Source organism: Chrysoperla carnea, chromosome 2 (genome assembly GCF_905475395.1).
Source record: "Chrysoperla carnea chromosome 2, inChrCarn1.1, whole genome shotgun sequence".
NCBI classification, from domain to species: domain Eukaryota; kingdom Metazoa; phylum Arthropoda; class Insecta; order Neuroptera; family Chrysopidae; genus Chrysoperla; species Chrysoperla carnea.
In genome coordinates this window covers 213,777-233,738 of record NC_058338.1, presented here as the reverse complement: position 1 = coordinate 233,738, position 19,962 = coordinate 213,777, and the positions used below count along the sequence as shown (strand labels likewise).

General features: G+C 25.2%; 2 protein-coding genes across 3 annotated transcripts; one reads left to right on the top strand and one right to left on the bottom strand.

The window, feature by feature from the left end:
• Positions 1-126: 126 nt before the first annotated feature.
• Positions 127-9,852, top strand: LOC123292105 (enolase-phosphatase E1). 2 transcript variants are annotated; one of them, XM_044872641.1, is made up of 6 exons: positions 127-376; positions 4,240-4,502; positions 4,862-5,133; positions 5,212-5,450; positions 6,682-7,213; positions 7,716-9,852. In XM_044872641.1, exons 1-6 carry the CDS (start codon positions 254-256, stop codon positions 9,053-9,055), a joined length of 2,769 nt encoding a protein of 922 aa, XP_044728576.1. In that variant the 5' UTR covers positions 127-253; the 3' UTR covers positions 9,056-9,852. The 2 variants fall into 2 exon arrangements, with proteins under 2 accessions (XP_044728576.1, XP_044728575.1); XM_044872640.1 differs by having other exon boundaries at positions 6,682-7,219.
• Positions 9,853-16,319: 6,467 nt separating this feature from the next.
• On the bottom strand, positions 16,320-18,355 carry LOC123294120. The gene is made up of 4 exons (XM_044875210.1): positions 18,349-18,355; positions 16,807-17,133; positions 16,637-16,746; positions 16,320-16,334 (listed from the first exon to the last, which is right to left on the bottom strand). Exons 1-4 carry the CDS (start codon positions 18,353-18,355, stop codon positions 16,320-16,322), a joined length of 459 nt encoding a protein of 152 aa, XP_044731145.1.
• Positions 18,356-19,962: the final 1,607 nt, after the last annotated feature.

The following is a 19,962-nucleotide window of genomic DNA, read 5'->3' as shown; positions in this document are numbered from 1 at the left end:
ATTTCAGTACGAGCCTTGTGATTGGTCCATTAAAGTAATAAAGTTGGGTATAAACCAATCAAAAATATTCCCTCAACTAAAAACATAAAGGACACCTAACAGGCTTTTATACAGTTGTGTCTTGGTATTACCGGAACCGGCATTCGATTTTCTGCAACGGCTATCACACAACCACAAGAGAGACGTGTTCAGCTGAAACAGAAATCAGACTCAATAAACTCAAAAATAAAAGAAAGTAATTTTAATATAAAGAATGGTTTGTAAAGAAAGTGTTGTTGAAGAAATGTCGCGAGTTGAATTCGATGAACAGTTAAAAAACTCACAAGTGATTTTAATTGATGTGGCTGGAACGACTACAGCTCTGTCTTTCATTAAGGTAGGTCCATGTTCATGTTCCCATGTTTCCATGTTCTTGTTTTAAATTTAACATCAAAATGTCTGCGATCATCATTTATTTTTATAAATTTTAAATTAAATTCAATTGAATTTATTTATGTTTTGTAATTAAGTTTACAACTATTTTGTATGTACATTTAATTTAAGTTGAATTTAAGATGAAATTTAGATAATTTACATGAACTGAAGAATATACAAAGATGAAATGAAATGATGATGGTGGTCCTTTGAGGGTTGATGAAGTATGATGGCCTCATAATTATATTTTTATTATAATAATAATAATAAGATTTCAATTTATTATTTTAATTAAATAAGTTAGAATGCATTTGATTGCATTAAGATTGCATACAAATGGTAGATAGTTATTATTTTATTAATTATAAATAATAACTGATTCCATTTCATTATCAATGGTTGGTCCTACCATACCATACCATGGTGATGGTTGGTAAGTAATGTACCATCATTGGTTTTGATTTAAATAAAAAATGTATGCTAAATAAAATATTTAAAATGAATAAATCGTACATAACAATTTTAAATAAATAAATTGTTGTGATCTCAATATTCATACATTTTAAAATAAAATTTAATTAAAAACAAATCAAATCAAGTATTTATTTATAAATAATAATAATTAATTTATAATATTCATTCACAATACTTATTATTAATAATTAATAATTTAATTAAGTTTGATATGTAAATCTTATATATTTAAACGAGCAATTCTTGTATATATATATATATATATCAACGATCTTGGAAATGGCTCCAACGATTTTCATGAAAATGAGTATGTAGGGGTTTTTTGGGGCGATAAGTCGATCTAGCTAGGTTTCATTTATCAGAAATGTTGTTTTATCCGTCTTTTCATGAAAAATTCATCAGACATCTATTGGTGTATAACGTAGTTAATGAAATACAATGCAAATTATAACATAACAAAAAGGAGGCGTTTGAGTAGTCTAAAGTGAAAAATATGACTCTTGCTGACATCTATTGGCGAATAACCGAGCGAAGCTCGGTCATCCAGATATTGTAATATAATTTATTTAAGTTTTATATTAATTTACAATACTTAGATACAGTTTATGTTGTTGCTACTGTCTACTGTCCTGTCTGTTAATCATTTGTTGTTATTCATTCAGAATCAGTACTATTAATTAAATAATAATATTTATAAAATTATAAAATAAATTTCACATTCTATCAAATTAAACTCTACTCTATAAAACTTATAAGATGAATACACATTAAACACACTGTACACTGTACACTGTACATTGTACACTGAACAGTCTGGTCTACAATATATACCTGCTGTACCTGTACCTTTGTAAAAATGTAATTCTTAGTTTGGGTGATAATCATTTATATTTTCTCGTTTTTGTGCCAAAAAGTGGAATTTCGGGTAAAAAATGTTAAACTTTTTAAAATACATGATAAAATTCGTGTTATTTGATAGACGAGCCATTTTAATTTACAAAAGATACAGTTTGTGTTACTGCTACTGCTGCTATATACAATTACAGTTACAGAAGTTAGCTGTTAGTTTTAATCATAATGGTTGTTGTTTCTTAATTCAATACAATTAAAAATGTTTATAAAATTTTAAATAAATTTGGTCGTATATTATGATAAAAAATATCACTTACTAGTTGACAATTTTAAATCAAAATAAGTATTCTATAAATATTTGGGCTATATATGCTGTTAGGGCTCTATAACCTTCTTATCTTATGATTAGGTTAACTTAGTTCAATGTTTTTTTATTGGGGTGCTATCTATTAACATAAGTTTTAATAAAATCATTGTCGTTTCTTAACTTTTCGCATGCACCTTGTCGTGTCGCGTCGGCTTATTTATTTTACTAATAATATGTATGTAGTTTAACGTACTCTCTGTGTCACATAAAACTCACATTTTAGTATAAATTCGTTGTGACTTGTGACATAAAATGTACTTTTTGTAGTTATTATTTTATGTGATTTGATTTGATCTGATCTGATATTAATACAGATGTACAGATGTAATATAGTTAGACTTACCTATATGACCTTGTGATCATCATCGTGTTCATGACCTGTAGCTAGTGCTTAATGGTAAGTACTGCACTACACAATGCACAAAGTACAGAGTGTACAACAACAAGCATTTTAATTTATATGTTCTTCTTAATTTAGATCATAAACAGTAAAATATAGAATAATAATTTAAATGTAAAAGTTAATCCTCAAAAAAAACCAACTATCCTTGTTTAAAATACCTTAAACATTATCATTCGGAAAAAACGTGACTTAAAAATATGTCATTAATCATTTAATCGAAAGAAAATACACTTCAAGTTTATTTAGACGATGTACTTAGATTTATTACATGTGAATTTTCTCTATTGCCCTTGAAAACGTGTCCTTGTTAACGTGTTTTCTTCTGATAAATACTATAATGACATATTTATATGTCAAATTTCTGTCGAAATCTGACTATTTTCGAAAAGAAGACTTTGATGAAAATTGTTGTTTTTTGTATGAAGATCAACTTTCTCATTTAAAGTGTTATTCTATCTCTTACTTTTTAGAATCTAACTTGACTAGTAAAACAACCTGAAGAACTAGGACATCGATCCAATCTAATGTCAAAACATTAAGACCTCTCATCAAATTCTACAATTTTCGTTGAGGCCATATTTTAATAATTTTTTTCGTTTTGTTCGTCACACGATATTTTTTATAACAAAATAAATAGTTTTTGCATACTCTAGTTGTTGGTTCGAATAATGGATATTGATCTCATTTGTTGTTGTGATACACCTGGCTCTGGTGTTGGTTCTGGTCCTGATGTGTGATCACTGATCAATGGTGTATTTATTATAATTTGATATTTGAATCCTTATCTTACCTGACCTGAACTGACCTCACAATTAACAATAGATGTTTGCTTATACATTTATAAAACTTTTTGTTACAACTATGTTCATATTGTACTAGTACTAGAGCTAGTACAATATAACTAAAAAGAAAAAATTAATCTATCTTTGAAATTTTATTTATCTTATTGGTTGTTCATTGGGTTTTAGACAAAAATCGACCCCTCAAGGGCATACTTAACTATCTTTTTTGTGGGGGTAATTGACTTCTAGCTTCAAAGTCAGCAGAGACATGCGAATTTTAAAATGGAATTTTTTTGCTTATTCAATCAAATGAAAAAGTATCCATCTTGTAAACCGTTATAGATAGAACAAAAGTTGAATGGAAAAGTTACCCCTTATAAAAAATTAACCTAACCTGTGATTTGGTTCTACTTGTAACGGTTTACAAGATTGTTTATTTTTCATTTGATTGGCGAAAAATTCAGAAATTTTCGCAAGTATTAACTAGATTGTTTTACAAAAGTACTAGTTGAAGTTGACTTAAAAAAATCAACACACTTTTTTTTTTTAATAGTTTTGGAGAAAATGGACACCAAAGTTTTTTTCTAAGTTGCGCCCTTACGGTCAATTTTTCTGATGTAATTTTTTTTCTGATCAATTTTTAAGTTAGAAAGTCGAAGAAAAAAACAAAAAACCAAAAGATACAACTTTTAATTGATTTTTTTATTTAATTGGTACATAGTTTTTTTTGTAATTTGTAAAAAAAGTAATTAAAACTCGCAATTTCCCCCAAAAAAGAAGGTTAGGTACACCCCTGAGAGGTGGACTTTGATTTAAGAAATGTTTACACCCTAATAAACAATTAATAAATAAAATTGTCCTTTTAGATATTTAATTTAAATGTATTAATCAATTGAATTTGAATTTGTTGTTAATTTAGTTAATTGTTTGTTTTGTTGAATTTAAAGGAAACACTCTTCCCATACGTGTGCGAGAACGTAAAGACATATCTATCAGAGAACTGGGACAAAGAAGCCGTCATTGAATTATTAAAGAAGTTACGTGAAGAAAGTGCAGATTTACCTAAAGATGGTGACAAAGATGTACAATTGGATAAGTTTGTGGAGTACATTGTGGCTAAAACAAAAGAGGACGTCTCATCCACACCCATCAAAACCATTCAAGGTTTAGTCTACGAACATGGTTATACAAAAGGGCAATTAAAAGGACAGTAAGTAAATATATTAACAGTAAGTCAATGTTATAGGAAATGAAATAGCAGACTTTATTTGAGCCTGTCATTCTCATAGCAAGATGCTGGGCCTTCAGGTCAAACTGTGTATAACCATAGGTAGGCCATTCGACTGAAATCTCCATACATGTTACTTGCACTTACAGACATCTGCAGAGTGTTAGATTCAGAATGTTCGGGTTCGAAATCTCCAATCCGATGACAGGTCGTTTTGAAGGAGAGCACAGAACACTCTTAGTGTAGGTGCTAGAGACTCATTTACGGTAGCCCTTTTTTGTTTGATTATTATCAAATAAATATATTATAAATTTGTTTGTTTGTTTGTTTGTTATGTTTAGTGTATTTGAAGATGTTGCATTAGCATTAGAATCTTGGTCATCATCGTCTGGTCGTTACAAACGTAAAGTTTGTGTTTATTCAACTGGCAGTATTGAATCTCAAAAGTTATTATTTTCATGGAGTTCAGCTGGTGATCTAACATCACATATCAACACACACTTTGATCAAACTCTTGTTGGAAGTAAAACAGATGCAACTAGTTATCAAAAGATTGCTACCAAATTAGATTGTAAACCAGAATCTATTGTTTTTTTAACTGATTCTGTTGAAGGTATTGTAAATAAATAAATAAATTATTAATTAAATTATATTTATATTTGTTATTGTTATTATTATTATTTATTTATAGAAGCTAAAGCTGCTTCAGAAGCTGGTGTTAATGCAGTATTAGTACATCGTGAAGGTAACACTCCAATCCAAGATGAACATAAAAAACTATTTCCAATTGTTAAGTCATTCAAAGAGTTGCCATTAAATGAAGTAAATGAAGTACAAGCTACAGCTGCAGCTGCAACTGATTCAGATGTATCAGCTAAACGTAAATTAGCTGCTGATGCTGATGAAGAAATACAAAATGAAACAACAGAGGTGCTTACTTAACTTACTTCTTAACTTTTTATTATTTATTTTGTTTGTATTTTAAATAAATTTATTATTATTATTATTATTATTATTATTTATATTTAATTTAGTTTAATTTTAATTTATTTATTTTATTTTTTATGAACTAGATATGCCAAAATAAACCATGGCACACCTAGTTCACATTGTACCTATCGTTAAACTGTATAAGTTCAGTTTTATTATGACGGACTCCAGAACTATTTATTTGTTGAGAAGGGCTATCAATAAACAGTGAAGAACAGTGTTGTATCGTTAAGTTTAAACATTAAAGCGCTTTGTATGCATACTAGTAGATCTGGATAACAAGAATATGATGTGTTATCCAGAGGGATTTTAAGTATGCTAAATTAATTAAATGAAAATAAAAGTACATAATTGTTTAAATAAATAACAATTTATGTAAATAACTTTCATACATATCATATCTAATTCTAAAATTAACCACCAAAAACTAATCTACGATCAACTCTCTGTCAGCACTGAGCAGTAAACAGATGACAGATTCAAATGAGATTTGTTAGGGCATCTACAAAGTTTATGAACAAATGAAAGACTGTCAAGTAAATTTCGGTGGATTCAGTCTCGGGGATTTTTTATTAAATGAAAAGAATCTTCGAGGAACTTAAGTGTCTAAGGCGGGTAGTATACTCCTCGTCTATAAGAGTTTTACTAGAATATGTAAAAAATTTCGTCAAAACTCATTACTCGAGGGTTTTCGAGGCCGTTAAATATTAATATCTCTACGATTATGCCTTTCGAAGTACATATTTGATACACCAGGGTGGACAAAAAGAAGACGTCCAAGGACGAAATATGTCACGTATTCTCGTAAACTTCAAGAGACAATGTGTTTACTGCCCTTCGGGGTCATTTGCATCAAGTTCAACGGCCCCAAAAATCGGCGCATAACAAAATTAGACTTATTTTCATCGTTAATTAATTGACAGTTTTTCATTTGATCGTCATCATTTTTGTTCACAAAGGCTGTAAACACTCTCACGAATCGAATACAAAAAAACCTCATCACGATCGATTTTATTACTCACAAAATGGACAGTTTACTTCCTTTTAGTACTTGATTTGTTTGTCTGTCAGATCTTTTGGACCTTGAACTATCATTTGAATCATTTAGTTGATAAAATTAAGATAACCTTCTGGTAATTAAATAATATGTATTATGTACACATGTTCACAGCCACCATCTAAAATTGCTAAAACAGAAGAAACTAATGATAAAGTAGCAGCTGCAGCAGCTACATCTGGTGAAGTTGTAGATGATAGTAAAACAAAAGAACAAGATAAAGTTGAATCTACAACATCAGCACCAGCACCAGCATCAGCACCAGTGGTAGTGAATAATGAAACTAAAACTGATGATGTTGAAGTTAAACCAGAAGAAACAACAACAACAACAACTAGTGAGGTGGAGGCTATGGAAGGTGTTGAAGAAGAACAAACATCATCATCAACAACACCTAATGCTAGTGCTAGTGCTAGTGACAAGAAACAAGAAGAGAAGAATGATGAAAAGAAAACAAATGATGAAATTATTAAAGAGAAGAATACAACAGAAGAAGCTACTTCAGAAGTAGCTTCAAGTACTACTACAGATACAACTACAGTTGCAGCACCAGCTACAGTTGAAACTATGGAAGTAGATGATGAAGCAGCAGCTGCAACTGTAACTACTGAACCATCAACTGAAAAAACTATGAATACAAATACAAGTACAGGTACAGAAACAGATCAATAATCAATTTTATTTATCTTATCTTCTTTTTAATACGTAAATAAACAAGTGAAATTTACTTAATTTTAAAAATACCCCTCAAATTCCAACTTGAAACCTGTCTAAGGACACTTTCCATTCAATTATCTTTCAAGCAAAATAAAAGAATTAAAATCGGTTCATCTGTTTAGGCGCTACGATACCACAGACAAGCAGACACATACACATAGCGGATAAACCGATTTATTTTTTTTTGTTTTGTTTAAAAGATAATTTAACGGAGAGTGCTCTTAGCTATGTTTCAAGTGCAACTTTAGAATTCCGTACTCCAAAAGACTATAAAGGAAAAAAGCTTTTTAATTAATAGTGTTTTAAAATATGTTTCAAATGTGAATTTAGGGTTCCGTAGCCAAAAAATTGGTGTAAGGTTTTTTAAATTTTGTAAATTTCAGTTGTATGATTGTTCAGTTGAATTGAATAATAATATATTGATTTCACAGAAGTTTCTACAACATCTGAAAAGAAAACAACAGAATCAAAAGGTACACAAGTTGCAATCAAAGTTAGTAATGCTGATGTTGCAAGTCAAGCGGAAATTGATAAAGAACAAGTTACTACGAATCAAGAAAAAGATGTAAAAGTCGAAGAAAAAGTAGTAAGTACAGTGAAAGAAGATGAAAAAGGAAAAGAAGTTACAGCATCTAGTGCTGCTAAAGTAACTACTGATGCTACTGCTATGGATACTGATTCTACTGATGATGCTGCTTCTACTACTGCAGGAAGTGAAGTTAAAGTACAAGAACAAGAACAAGAACAAGAAAAAGAACAAGTTAAAAGTACTGAGAGTACTAGTACTAGTACTACCAATGATGATGAAGTTAAAAGTTGTAATCAAGTTGTTGCTCCTTCTACAGTTACTGAAAACAAAAATGAAACAAATAATGAAGCAGCTACTACTGTTACTGTCAAAGAAAGTGTTGATGAAAGTACTATTAAGAAGATGAAAGTTGATGATGAAACTACTGTTGTTGACAAGCCTGATACAACAAATACTGAACAAGTTAAAGCTGAATGCGTTGAAATGAATGGTGATGGTGATGATAGCAACGTTGAAAAGAAAATCGAAAAACTTAAAGAAGAAAAAGAAACGAAATCTGATGAAAAAACAACCACTACCAGTAATGATAAACAAGAGACTGATAACAAAACAACAGAAGATACTACAACTAAAACTATTACTAATGATAATAATGATGTGAACAAGACTGAAGCTGGAATTAAAGATGATAATGAGACTGAAACTAAAATTAATAAAAAAAGTGAAGAAGATGATACAAAGCCAATACAAGAAGATAAAGATAAAGATAAAGATACAAAACAGACTGATGAACAAGTTCCTGATGAAAATAAACAAGTTAAAGAAAATGGTTCAACAAATAAAGATACAGATACAAAGTCTGAATCAAAGTCAAAAGAATGTGAAAAGACTGAACAAAAGACTGAAAATACTACTGAAGTTAAATCAAATGGTGCGAATGGTCTTGAAAAGAATGGTAACAAAGAAGAATTACTTGTTGATGATGCAAATGATACCACTAAAACTAACCCTAAGAATGGTGTTACTGATTTAAAAACAACAAATGGAGATGACACCACTGTTAATACTAAAAATGGTGATGGTACCACTACCAGTACTACCAATAATGATAACACAAATGAAATTAAAGTGAAAACGGTGTCAGACGTTGTAGGTGCTGGAGCAACAGAATCACCAAGTACAGCTACACCTACACCTACACCTACACCTGGTGTAGATGGAGTTACCACTGCTAAAGAATAATAAATAAAAAAGTCAAAATAAAAAGTAAGTTAAGTAACATTTATTACATTAACATTAAACATTAAACAGTGTTTTTAAGTTGATTTGATTCTGTTGAGCTACTACTAAAAAGGAAGGAACAAGCTCTACTTACTTTACTTTACTACAACTAGAAGCTCAACAGTTCTAAGTTCTGCTCTCTAAACAACAACAACAACAACAACAAGTCAAGAACATAATAATTATTAATAATTAATAAGATATTGATTGGATTGTGATTAGGACAAGGTACAGTTTTTTTTATTCATTTTTTTATCGTATTTGTCTATCAAAAAACTATTTTTTATTTTATTTTTATTACTTAATACAATTTACAATTGAATGGTGGTGCAGGGGGGAGGATGAAGAAGAGTATAACTACGTTAAGAAATAAGAAACACACAATGCATTATTTATTTTTTATAATATGGCGTCTGTTGGATGCCATATTATATTTTAATTACTGCCATATCTTTAGTAACACTTGTAATGTTAAGAGAAAGCGATTGACATTAGAAGTATCAAAATCGGTTGACACGTTTCCCTTCTAGTGTGCCACATAGGAACACAAACACATATACATTACCATTCCTTTGTGTTGCTCAGTTGGATAAAAAAAAATTATTAAATTTGTATTCTATTTAATAATTAAACAATTTTATAACATTATCAAGATAAGAGAACATCTTTAATAAATAGTTTAATTGTAATTTTCCTTCCTCCTACCCCTTCTCATTCTGTACTATCATTTAATATACAATTACAATAATTAACAGCTACACAACATAATTAATTAGTTTTGTGTATTTGTATTGTTTGTTTGTTTGTTTGTTTGTTTACATTTAATTGAATTGGTGGTCATTTCAAAAATTTATTCAGTCAAATTGTTTTCCAAGATGCTTTTTTTTTAACTAAAATTGGTTTCTTAAAAGTAGTTGAAGAATAACAAAATATAATACTCATAATAAAACTTTTAAAATATTTTAAAAGAACTTTGAGCTACTCCTTAAAAAACTAGTTGAAATTAAAAAAGATATGACTTAAAAGGTTTTTAAAATGATTGATTCAATATAATTTTAGTGTTTGATAAAAATAATAAAATAAAATAACTTTTGTACTTAATTAACTCTTATATTAATTAAAATTAATAATTAATTAGATATTACTGATTACGCTTCATTTTGTTTATTATTTTTAATATTATTATTATTATTATTATGGTTACTTTTATCAACTCTAAAACTCTTTAAATTCTATTACTTTTTTATCTATCAGTATTATTTTTAATTAAAATAAATAAAAGCAACAAACAATACAAAACAAAACAAAACAATAATACATTACATTACATTGATTTATAAATACTCGTTTATTATTTTAATTATAACTGTAAGATATTATTTTTATTATTCTTTTAAAATGTAATGTGCGTGTTTTATTATTTTTAATTAAATACTACAACAAACAACAAGTCATTCATTCATTATAAATAATTATTAATTAATAATTATATAATGATAATAATTTAATTGATTTCATTTGATTTGATTTGATTTGATTTATAAGTTTAGGATTTAATAAATATACAATTTTAATACACAAATTAAATTAAATTATTACAACAACAATAATATTAATATTAAAATGTTTGAATTGTAATTATATATCAATATTAATTAATTAATTAATATTTATATTTATAATATAATTTAATTTATATACAGAGTGTCCCTATAAGACTGTGAAGGTGGATGAACAGACGAATATAGATTTAGAATGTTATAAATGTCTTTTATACAAACAAGATGGAACAATTTAATTTATATATCTGAAGATCTTGTTACAATAAAAATACAGTGCTAGTCTGATCATACTGACACTGCTCTACAATTTTGACATTTGATTGTGACAACATCGACGAATGCACGCTTCTTTTTAACCTTGCGTTGTCTCAAAACATATCTTAAATCAGTTTAGTCCTCGTTCAATGTACAACGCGGTGTAGAGCTCATCAAACTGTGTGTTCAAAGTTTTGGACAAGTTTTTTTCTGTACTTTGTAGAATAAATTTATTTTTATTGAAAAATAGTGATTGGATATCATATTTATAACAAAAGTTTGGACCACACTTTTGAATTATATATAATTATAATTGATGCGTACAGACCTGACCTGTATATTTGAATACATTAATTAATTATTTGATTGATTAATAACTAAATTTAATATTTATTTAAAAATAGATTTAGTTGATTACTATTAAAATTCAATAGAATAGATTCAAATCAATTTTAAATTTATTAATTATAATTCGATGGATGATATTCTACTAAATCTATTATAAATAAAATTAAATAATTAATTAATTAATTCTAGTCACACATAATTAATATTAATATTAATATTAATTACAATTCAAATAATTTAATTACTTATTAATAATAAACATTCCAATTCAATTCAATTACAATAATATTTATTAATTTGTGTTCAATTAAAATTATAATAAATTTATTTGTTGTTCCTATTTAAAATTAAATTTATGTGTTTAGTTGGTTGCATATAAATATAATAGTATTAAGTATTAAATATTATACAGGGTGAGATTTTTAATTTGGTTATGTGCTTATTGAAACTTGATTTAAAAAAAAAAAGAAAAGTTGACTTGTGGAAATAACTAAAAGTTCATTATAATAAAACTTTTATTAATATTATCTTTCATTCATACTCACACTCACTATATAATTAATTAATTAATTAATATTATTTATTAATTTTATCATCATAATAATTAAGGTCATGAAAACCAAAGTGGTCCAATTGTAAAAAGAATGAACTCACGCTATCAAACTTTTTATGTTTTAAAAATAGATAAATGCTGTAATCTATTGAACAAGTTATGTCATTATAGCGCTATTACTTTGACCGTTTAGAGCAAATTCCAATACAAAGGTCAATATTGAAAAAAAAATACAAATATACCACTCTATGGTTCTTATGGTCTTAAATATTTATAATAAAATACTCTCTCATTATTAATTATTTATAACTACTATAATAATATTTATTTTATTTAATAAAATAAAATGTTTTGTGATTATTTTAATTTAAATAATATTCAAAAATAATAAAAAATAAACAGATCTGATTTAATAAATAATATTGATTGATTGATTGATTGATATTAATAAATAATATTTATTGTATGTATGTAAATCCAACTAAATACTAATATTAATTGTTTTATTATTATTATTATTATTTTAAAATTAATTTAATATGTATGTATGTTATGTATGTTTGTTTGAATGAATGTTTGTATGTAAGAGGTGCCAAAACAACAATTAATTATTATTATTAATTAATTGTTATCATTTCATTCCAATTTAAATGATTTAATTATTATTAATATTACTAGTTATTGTTTATTGATATTATATTATTGTTACTGTTCTTAATATTCATTTAATTAATTTGCATTTATTAATTTATAAAATTATCAATTTAATTATTACTACACTGCCATGCCATGCCATCTATCTATCTAAGATTCATCAAAACAAAACGGTATAAGATAAATTAATATAACTACTCTTAAGTACTTTATTACAAATAAACATAACACACAATTATATACAGGGTGTCCTCCTCCTCTTCCTTCTTCTATCAAATAGTTTTGAACACTTCACACTCGATATAGAAATCAATAAAATTCCATAAAAAATATGTTAATCATCTCAGATGGATGAATATACTAAATACGTACCGTACGGTACCGTACTGTACCGTTTCTTATACTAAATGGATGAATCACACTCAATTTGATGAATAATTATTAATTAAAGTAAAATAAAGTCTTCCTATGTTTAGAACAGAACATTAATATTAATATTAACATTAACAATAACTTATTATTAACATCAACAAGAAGTAAATAAGTTTAAGATAATAAAATTAATTAATTATTTACTATTATTATTAATTTTAATAATATTTAGACTGATAATAATGACTGCTGGCAGATGACAGACTGATGATAATTTAAACTTAGTTTTAATTATCGACATTTAATTATTATTTTTATATTTACTCTCTCTCTTTTTATTATATTACTTCCATTACTATTTATTTATTTTATTTATCTACTCTTATTTACTTCTTAAAATAATAATTATTATTTGATTACTTAATTTAATTAAAATTAAATTAATTATTATTGAATTAATTTAATGAATGTATACGCTGCTACTAGAAACTAATCATTAATTATTATCATTATTAATTATAATTAATTAATAAACAACAACATTTGATATTTATATTTGTAGGTATTTCTCAGTAAAACATAAACAAACAATTGTTTTGATATTTTAAAAAATAAAAATATATACCAAAATAATGATTACAACACATTTATATTAATTATTTATTTTATTTTATACCTTTTAGTCTATTTATTACATCCATGTTCATCTTTATGTAATTACAATATAACCTCTTTTTTACTTAGCTTCCATTTTTATAATTCAAGACAACCAACACTGATAAATACTCAAGTGACCTCCTCATAGTTACCGTAACTCGTACTCGTAGCCACCCTGTACCTATACCCATGCCCTAAAACCAACCGTTCTTAAGGTATAGCCAATTTTCCATTTTCACATATCACTTTTGAAATACTTATTCAACCAAAATTAAAATTTTCAAATTAAATTTTCTAAAATAATATTCTCCTGACAAAAATGTAGGAAAATTTAATAATTAATGACTGAATTAGTATTTAAAAAGTGAGAAATTTAAATGTAAAATTAGCTATATCTCGAAAACGGTTGGTCCTAGAGCAAAAAGGACGAAAATTTTGAGCATCTCCTGCAGCTCTTGCTTCGAATAATTTTTCAAATAACATCGATGAAAAATTTCCGGAAAATTCGTGAAAATGGGAAATTTTGTTTAAAAATTGAATGATTTTTTCCCATTTTTTATTTTTTGGCCAAAATTACTTCAATTTTCTTCGATTTGTATTAGGAGAATATAATGCCAGGTTAGTACACTAAGGTTTTCATAAAAAGATTTTCATTTTCTTTTTTATTTGCACATAAGGTGCAAATAATTCGCTATGTAAATTAAATGAAACGAACAAATAGTTTTATACTAATTAATACCAGAAAAAAGAATAAGGTTTTTAGGGTGAAAACACTTACTTAGCATATCAGGTACTACTATTTCCCTTGGAACTTATATTCAATACAAATATTTAAATCCAATACAATAACTTGAATCTTTAAAATTTATTTTATTAAACAACACCAGAAGATAATTTAATAAAAATTATTATATTTGTATTTAATGTAATTAATAATTAATTAATAAATAAATAAATATATTTATTATTTTTAAATTTATACCAGTTAACAAAAAAAAATGAAGTATAAATATTAAAAATCATTTCTATTAACAAACTTAAGATTTATTTAATTTGATGCATTGAAAACAATGTATGTAAGTTATCAAATGAAACTAGTAGGGCCATCTATAGAAAACATATTGAACTAAACATAACACAAGCAGAGCCATCTATGACAAATAGTTTGAACTATTTATTAACTACTAGTTCAAAATATTCACCAAAGATGGCACCACCGTCATTTACAGTTAGTTCAAAATATTACCCATAGATGTCACTATAGTCGGATCATGTTAGTTCAAACTATTTGTCATAGATGGCATTACTGTCGCAATTAATAAATAGTTCAAACTATTTGCCATAGATGGCTCTGCTTTTGTAATTATGTTTAGTTCAATATGTTTTCTATAGATGGCACTACTAGTTTGATATGATAATTTACATTGTTTTCAATGCATCAAATTAAATAAATCTTAAGTTTGTTAATAGAAATGATTTTTAATATTTATACTTCATTTTTTTTTGTTAACTGGTACAAATTTAAAAATAATAAATATATTTTTTTATTAATAATTATTTACATTAAATACAAATATAATAATTTTTATGTAAATGGAATTTTATGTAAATGGAACGAAACGAAACGAACAAATAATTAAAAGTTTTATACTAATTAATTAATACCAGAAAAAAGAAAAAAGAAAAAGGTTTTTAGGGTGAAAACACTTACTTACCATTTCCCTATCAGGTAATACTTTTTCCCTTGTAACTTATATTCTCCTAATACAAATGTTAAAAATTTTCATAATTTTTGGTGAAATTAGTTTTGAAAAAGTGACATGCGAAAATGGAAAATTGCCTATATCTCGAAAACGGTTGGTTTTAGGGCAAAAAGGACGAAAATTTTGAGCAGCTTCTTTAGTTCTTGCTTAGAATGTTTTTCCAAATAACATCGATGAAAAATTTCCGGGAAATTCGTGAAAATGGAAAATTTTGTTTAAAAATTGATGGATTTTTTCTCATTTTTTTGTGTTTTTTGCTCAAAATTACTTCAATTTTCTTCAATTTGTATTAGGAGAATATAATGCCAGGTTAGTACACTAAGATTTTCAGCAAAAAGATTTTCATTTTCATTTTTATTTGCACATAAGGTGCAAATAATTCGCTATGTAAATGGAACGAAACGAAACGAACAAATAATTAAAAGTTTTATACTAATTAATTATTACTAGAAAAAAGAAAAAAGAAAAAGGTTTTTAGGGTGAAAACACTTACTTACCATTTCCCTATCAGGTACTACTATTTTCCTTTTTAACTTATATTCTCCTAATACAAATGTTAAAAATTTTCATAATAAAGAAGAAAGGATTGGAAAAATCAATTTTACTATGACTTGTGGAGTGGAGCACAAGTCATAGTATTTTACTATGACTTGTGGAGTGGAGCACAAGTCATAGTATTTTACTATTTACTTTTTCCAAATAACATCGATGAAAAATTTCCGGAAAATTCGTGAAAATGGAAAATTTTGTTTAAAAATTGATGGATTTTTTCTCTTTTTTTTGTGTTTTTTGGCCAAAATTACTTCAATTTTCTTCAATTTGTATTAGGAGAATTTAATGCCAGGTTAGTACACTAAGATTTTCACAAAAAGATTTTCATTTTCTTGTTTATTTGCACATAAGGTGCAAATAATTCGCTATGTAAATGGAACGAAACGAAACGAAACGAACAAATAGTTAAAAGTTTTATACTAATTAATTAATACCAGAAAAAAGAAAAAGGTTTTTAGGGTGAAAACACTTACTTACCATTTCCCTATCAGGTACTACTATTTCCCTTGTCAACTTATATTCTCCTAATACAAATGTTAAAAATTTTCATAATTTTTGGTGAAATTAGTTTTGTAAAAGTGACAATAATAGGAAAAACAAATAAAAAGAATAATTGATAATAAATTAAATTTCAAATAAATATTTTAAAACAATTAATCAATTTAATAAAATAATAAACCTATTTATTAATTATTTATAAAATAATAAACCTATATTAGATATAATTTATAATGAATGATTAATAAATAAATAAAAATATAATAAAATAAAATAGAATTGTAAATAAATTTGTTATAATTGAATTGTTTGTTTAATTATTTTTTGCTAAATATAAATTATTACAACAACATCGTGTAATTAAACGATGTTCACGACATGAATTAGCATGTAAGAAGCTACAATCAGCAAAACGACATTGATATGGTAATTGATCTTCTGTAAAATAAAATAAAAAATATTAATTAATATAATTAAATAAAAATAATAATAACTTACCATATGGATTTAAACAACAACATGCATCATGTAATAATTTATCACTACAATAACTATAAACAGATGAATCACATAGTGGACATTTAGAAGCTTTTAAATTAGTATTATCATCAAATAAATTATATGATGATGGAAATGGTTGACCAAAGAAACTATTTAAACCATCTGTACCACTACCACTACCAGCACTACCAGTATTTATATTTGTTGTAAATATACGTTTTAAAAATCCTAATTGTAATCCTGTAGCTGTTCTTTGATTTGATTCATCTTTATTATTATTATTATTAAATGTATCATGGATATTATGTTGATCCAAACTATTAACTAAAATACAAATAAATAAATAAAATTATACAAATAAATATTATTTTTAAATATATATAATGTTGTTAATGTTTATAAATAGAATATGATCAATAAATATAAGAAGAGTTTTAAGAGAAAGATGTTATTTAAAGATAAATAAACTTTATATGTATGTATTACACACATCTGATATCTTATAGTTAAAGTTGAAGTTTATTAATTATATTTGAGGTCATCTAGGTAGTGTTAAATAACTGTAAAATGTATAATATAATGTAACATGTTGATCAACGAACTAACATAAATATTTGCAATAATAATAATTATGAGTAGGTGTTGATGTTAATGTAATATATTCAATTCATACCTTCTTTCACTTTCTCAAAATTATCATTATAACTTTTATTGTTATTAATTAATTAGTATTGAATTAATTATAATCAATCAGAAGATAAGTTAAGATACCTACACTCAACTCTACTCAACTTAATTCAATTTTATTATTATGTTATGTTGATTTAGAAGAACAAATGAAAAGTTTTGATAATAATTCATGTCCATTAATTATCAAATAAAAAATATTAAAATAAAATAGATTTATAATTTTTAATGCATTATTATATAATTAATAATAATTATAATTAATATTTGTAATGTAATGTAATTTAATTTAAATATAATATAATATAGTTATATATTATATTTACTTACCAATAAATATGAATTGCATAATAAATATAAATAATAATTTTATATTTATATTATTATTATTATTAATATATAATAAAAACATTTTTATATATTTATATAATATAATATAATATATATAATTAATTAAATATAACACAATACACAATTTAATTTAATTAATTAATAACACACAGATTTATATAAATATCATTATATAGTTAATTAAATATAACTGTAGTCTGTAGATTGTAGTCTGTATAGTCTGTAGGTAACTAAGATATGTATGATCTGTTAATAATAATAAACAAATAACATATGTTTATAATAAATATGTTTTATTTTATATTTTGTTCTTTTATTTACCGTTTTATTTAAATATATGTATGGCGTCATACATAATATTAATCAAATTAATAACACACACTATTCAATATTTTTAATTCAAATCAAATCGATATCATTATTTATGTATTAATACCCTACTATACCAAGTTATTATAATGAATTCGATTTTCAAAATCGAAATTTTCAAAATATCTTTACTTTTCATAGCTAGAACAAGGCATTAACACTAATTTGGAGAAGAAGTGTGTGTGTGTAATATGTACGTATACATTTTTTTCCTCGTCGATATCACGCGAGTAAAAATTGATATCGATATCTTTGAGGTGTCTATCGAAGTGTATTAACAGAAATATGATCCGAAAAGAATATCATAACATTAGGTTGAGTCGTTTTAAATCAAGCGAGATTTTTCTTAAATTATTTCCTGACCGGTATCTTGCGAAAAACAAACGAAATCGACTTCGTTGAGATACTGATTGAAGCGTATATGATATTTTTTTTTAAAATTTTTGTATAATTTTTGATTGATGTGGATGTAAAGAGTTACACCAGACCTATGACTTGTTTATTATAATGATGTGTATGTATACGCATCTGCATTTAGTATTTACCTATCTTTAAGTATCTTAAACTCACATGAACATTCTTTATTATTTAATTAATAAGATTTAAAATTGTTAATTGAATTTTAGTTGTTGTAAGTGTTCAAATAAAAGTTGTACTTACGTATGGAGTAAAGATGTTAATCTTAATCTTATCACCATCATCACATGCACATCACATGATTGATTGATATAAAACATGAATCAAATATAATCTGTATCTGTAACCAACTGTAACAGATAACAGATAATAGATAACTATCTACTTAGTTAAGTTGTTTTTTATAATAATTATGAACCTATTTGTATAGCTACTAGTACCTAGTATTCAGTTTACATCTTGACATAGATCTATCATACAAATATAATTAAATACATGCGTTAACTTAGACGTCTTACAGACAGATATGTATAATGAATGCATACGTGTTGTTTAGTTAATTGTAAAACATATTTAAACTTATTTCATATAACTACATCTATAACAACTCTTTCTTAAATACATTACTTAACGCATGTACTCTGTTATACTTGAACTTGAACTTGTGTGGTAGATGTAGACGTAGACGTCTTTGTTTAGATGTAAATTAAATAATTAGTACAGCTAACTAGCTAGCTGTACTAATATTTTTATGAAATATTAAAAAATAGATTCAAAATCAATGATTAAAAATAAAATGAATAGGTAATATAAAGATAAATAAGTTCAATAATAAATAAATATATAAATCAAATATATATTAAATAAAATACAAAAATTATAATAATGATTACATACTTACATTACATTATATTTAATTTTATTAATAAATACATACAAATATAATACTTAATTAATTATTTATTTATTTAATCAATACTTATTTTATTAATAATAATAATAATTTATTTAATTAAATATTATAATATAATATAAAGTTAAATTATATTTCTTATGTCTTTTATTTATTATTTAACTTTAATTACATATAAAAATATTTATTGTTATTGATTTTATTTATTAAAATAATACTTAATAAAATAAAATAAAAGAATATAATATAAATATATATTTATTTAGATTTAGATTGTATTTATTAAGGATCGAATCCATCAAAATAAGTCAAAGTAAAAGTCAACTTTTATTTTATTTATTTATATTTATATTGATTGTTTAATATATTGTTTTGTTTTGTATTGTATTATAAATTACAAATATAATTATTTTATG

Bases quoted from the DNA above. Each gene is read 5' to 3' on its own strand.
- LOC123292105 (XM_044872640.1), top strand. From the start codon at position 254: ATGGTTTGTAAAGAAAGTGTTGTTGAAGAAATGTCGCGAGTTGAATTC. The intron at 5,134-5,211 runs GTATTGTAAATA...ATTTATTTATAG, and splicing joins TTTAACTGATTCTGTTGAAG to AAGCTAAAGCTGCTTCAGAA. The intron at 7,220-7,715 runs GTACAGAAACAG...TTGATTTCACAG, and splicing joins GAATACAAATACAAGTACAG to AAGTTTCTACAACATCTGAA.
- LOC123294120 (XM_044875210.1), bottom strand. The intron at 16,747-16,806 runs GTAAGTTATTAT...TTTATTTTACAG, and splicing joins TTGTTGTTTAAATCCATATG to AAGATCAATTACCATATCAA.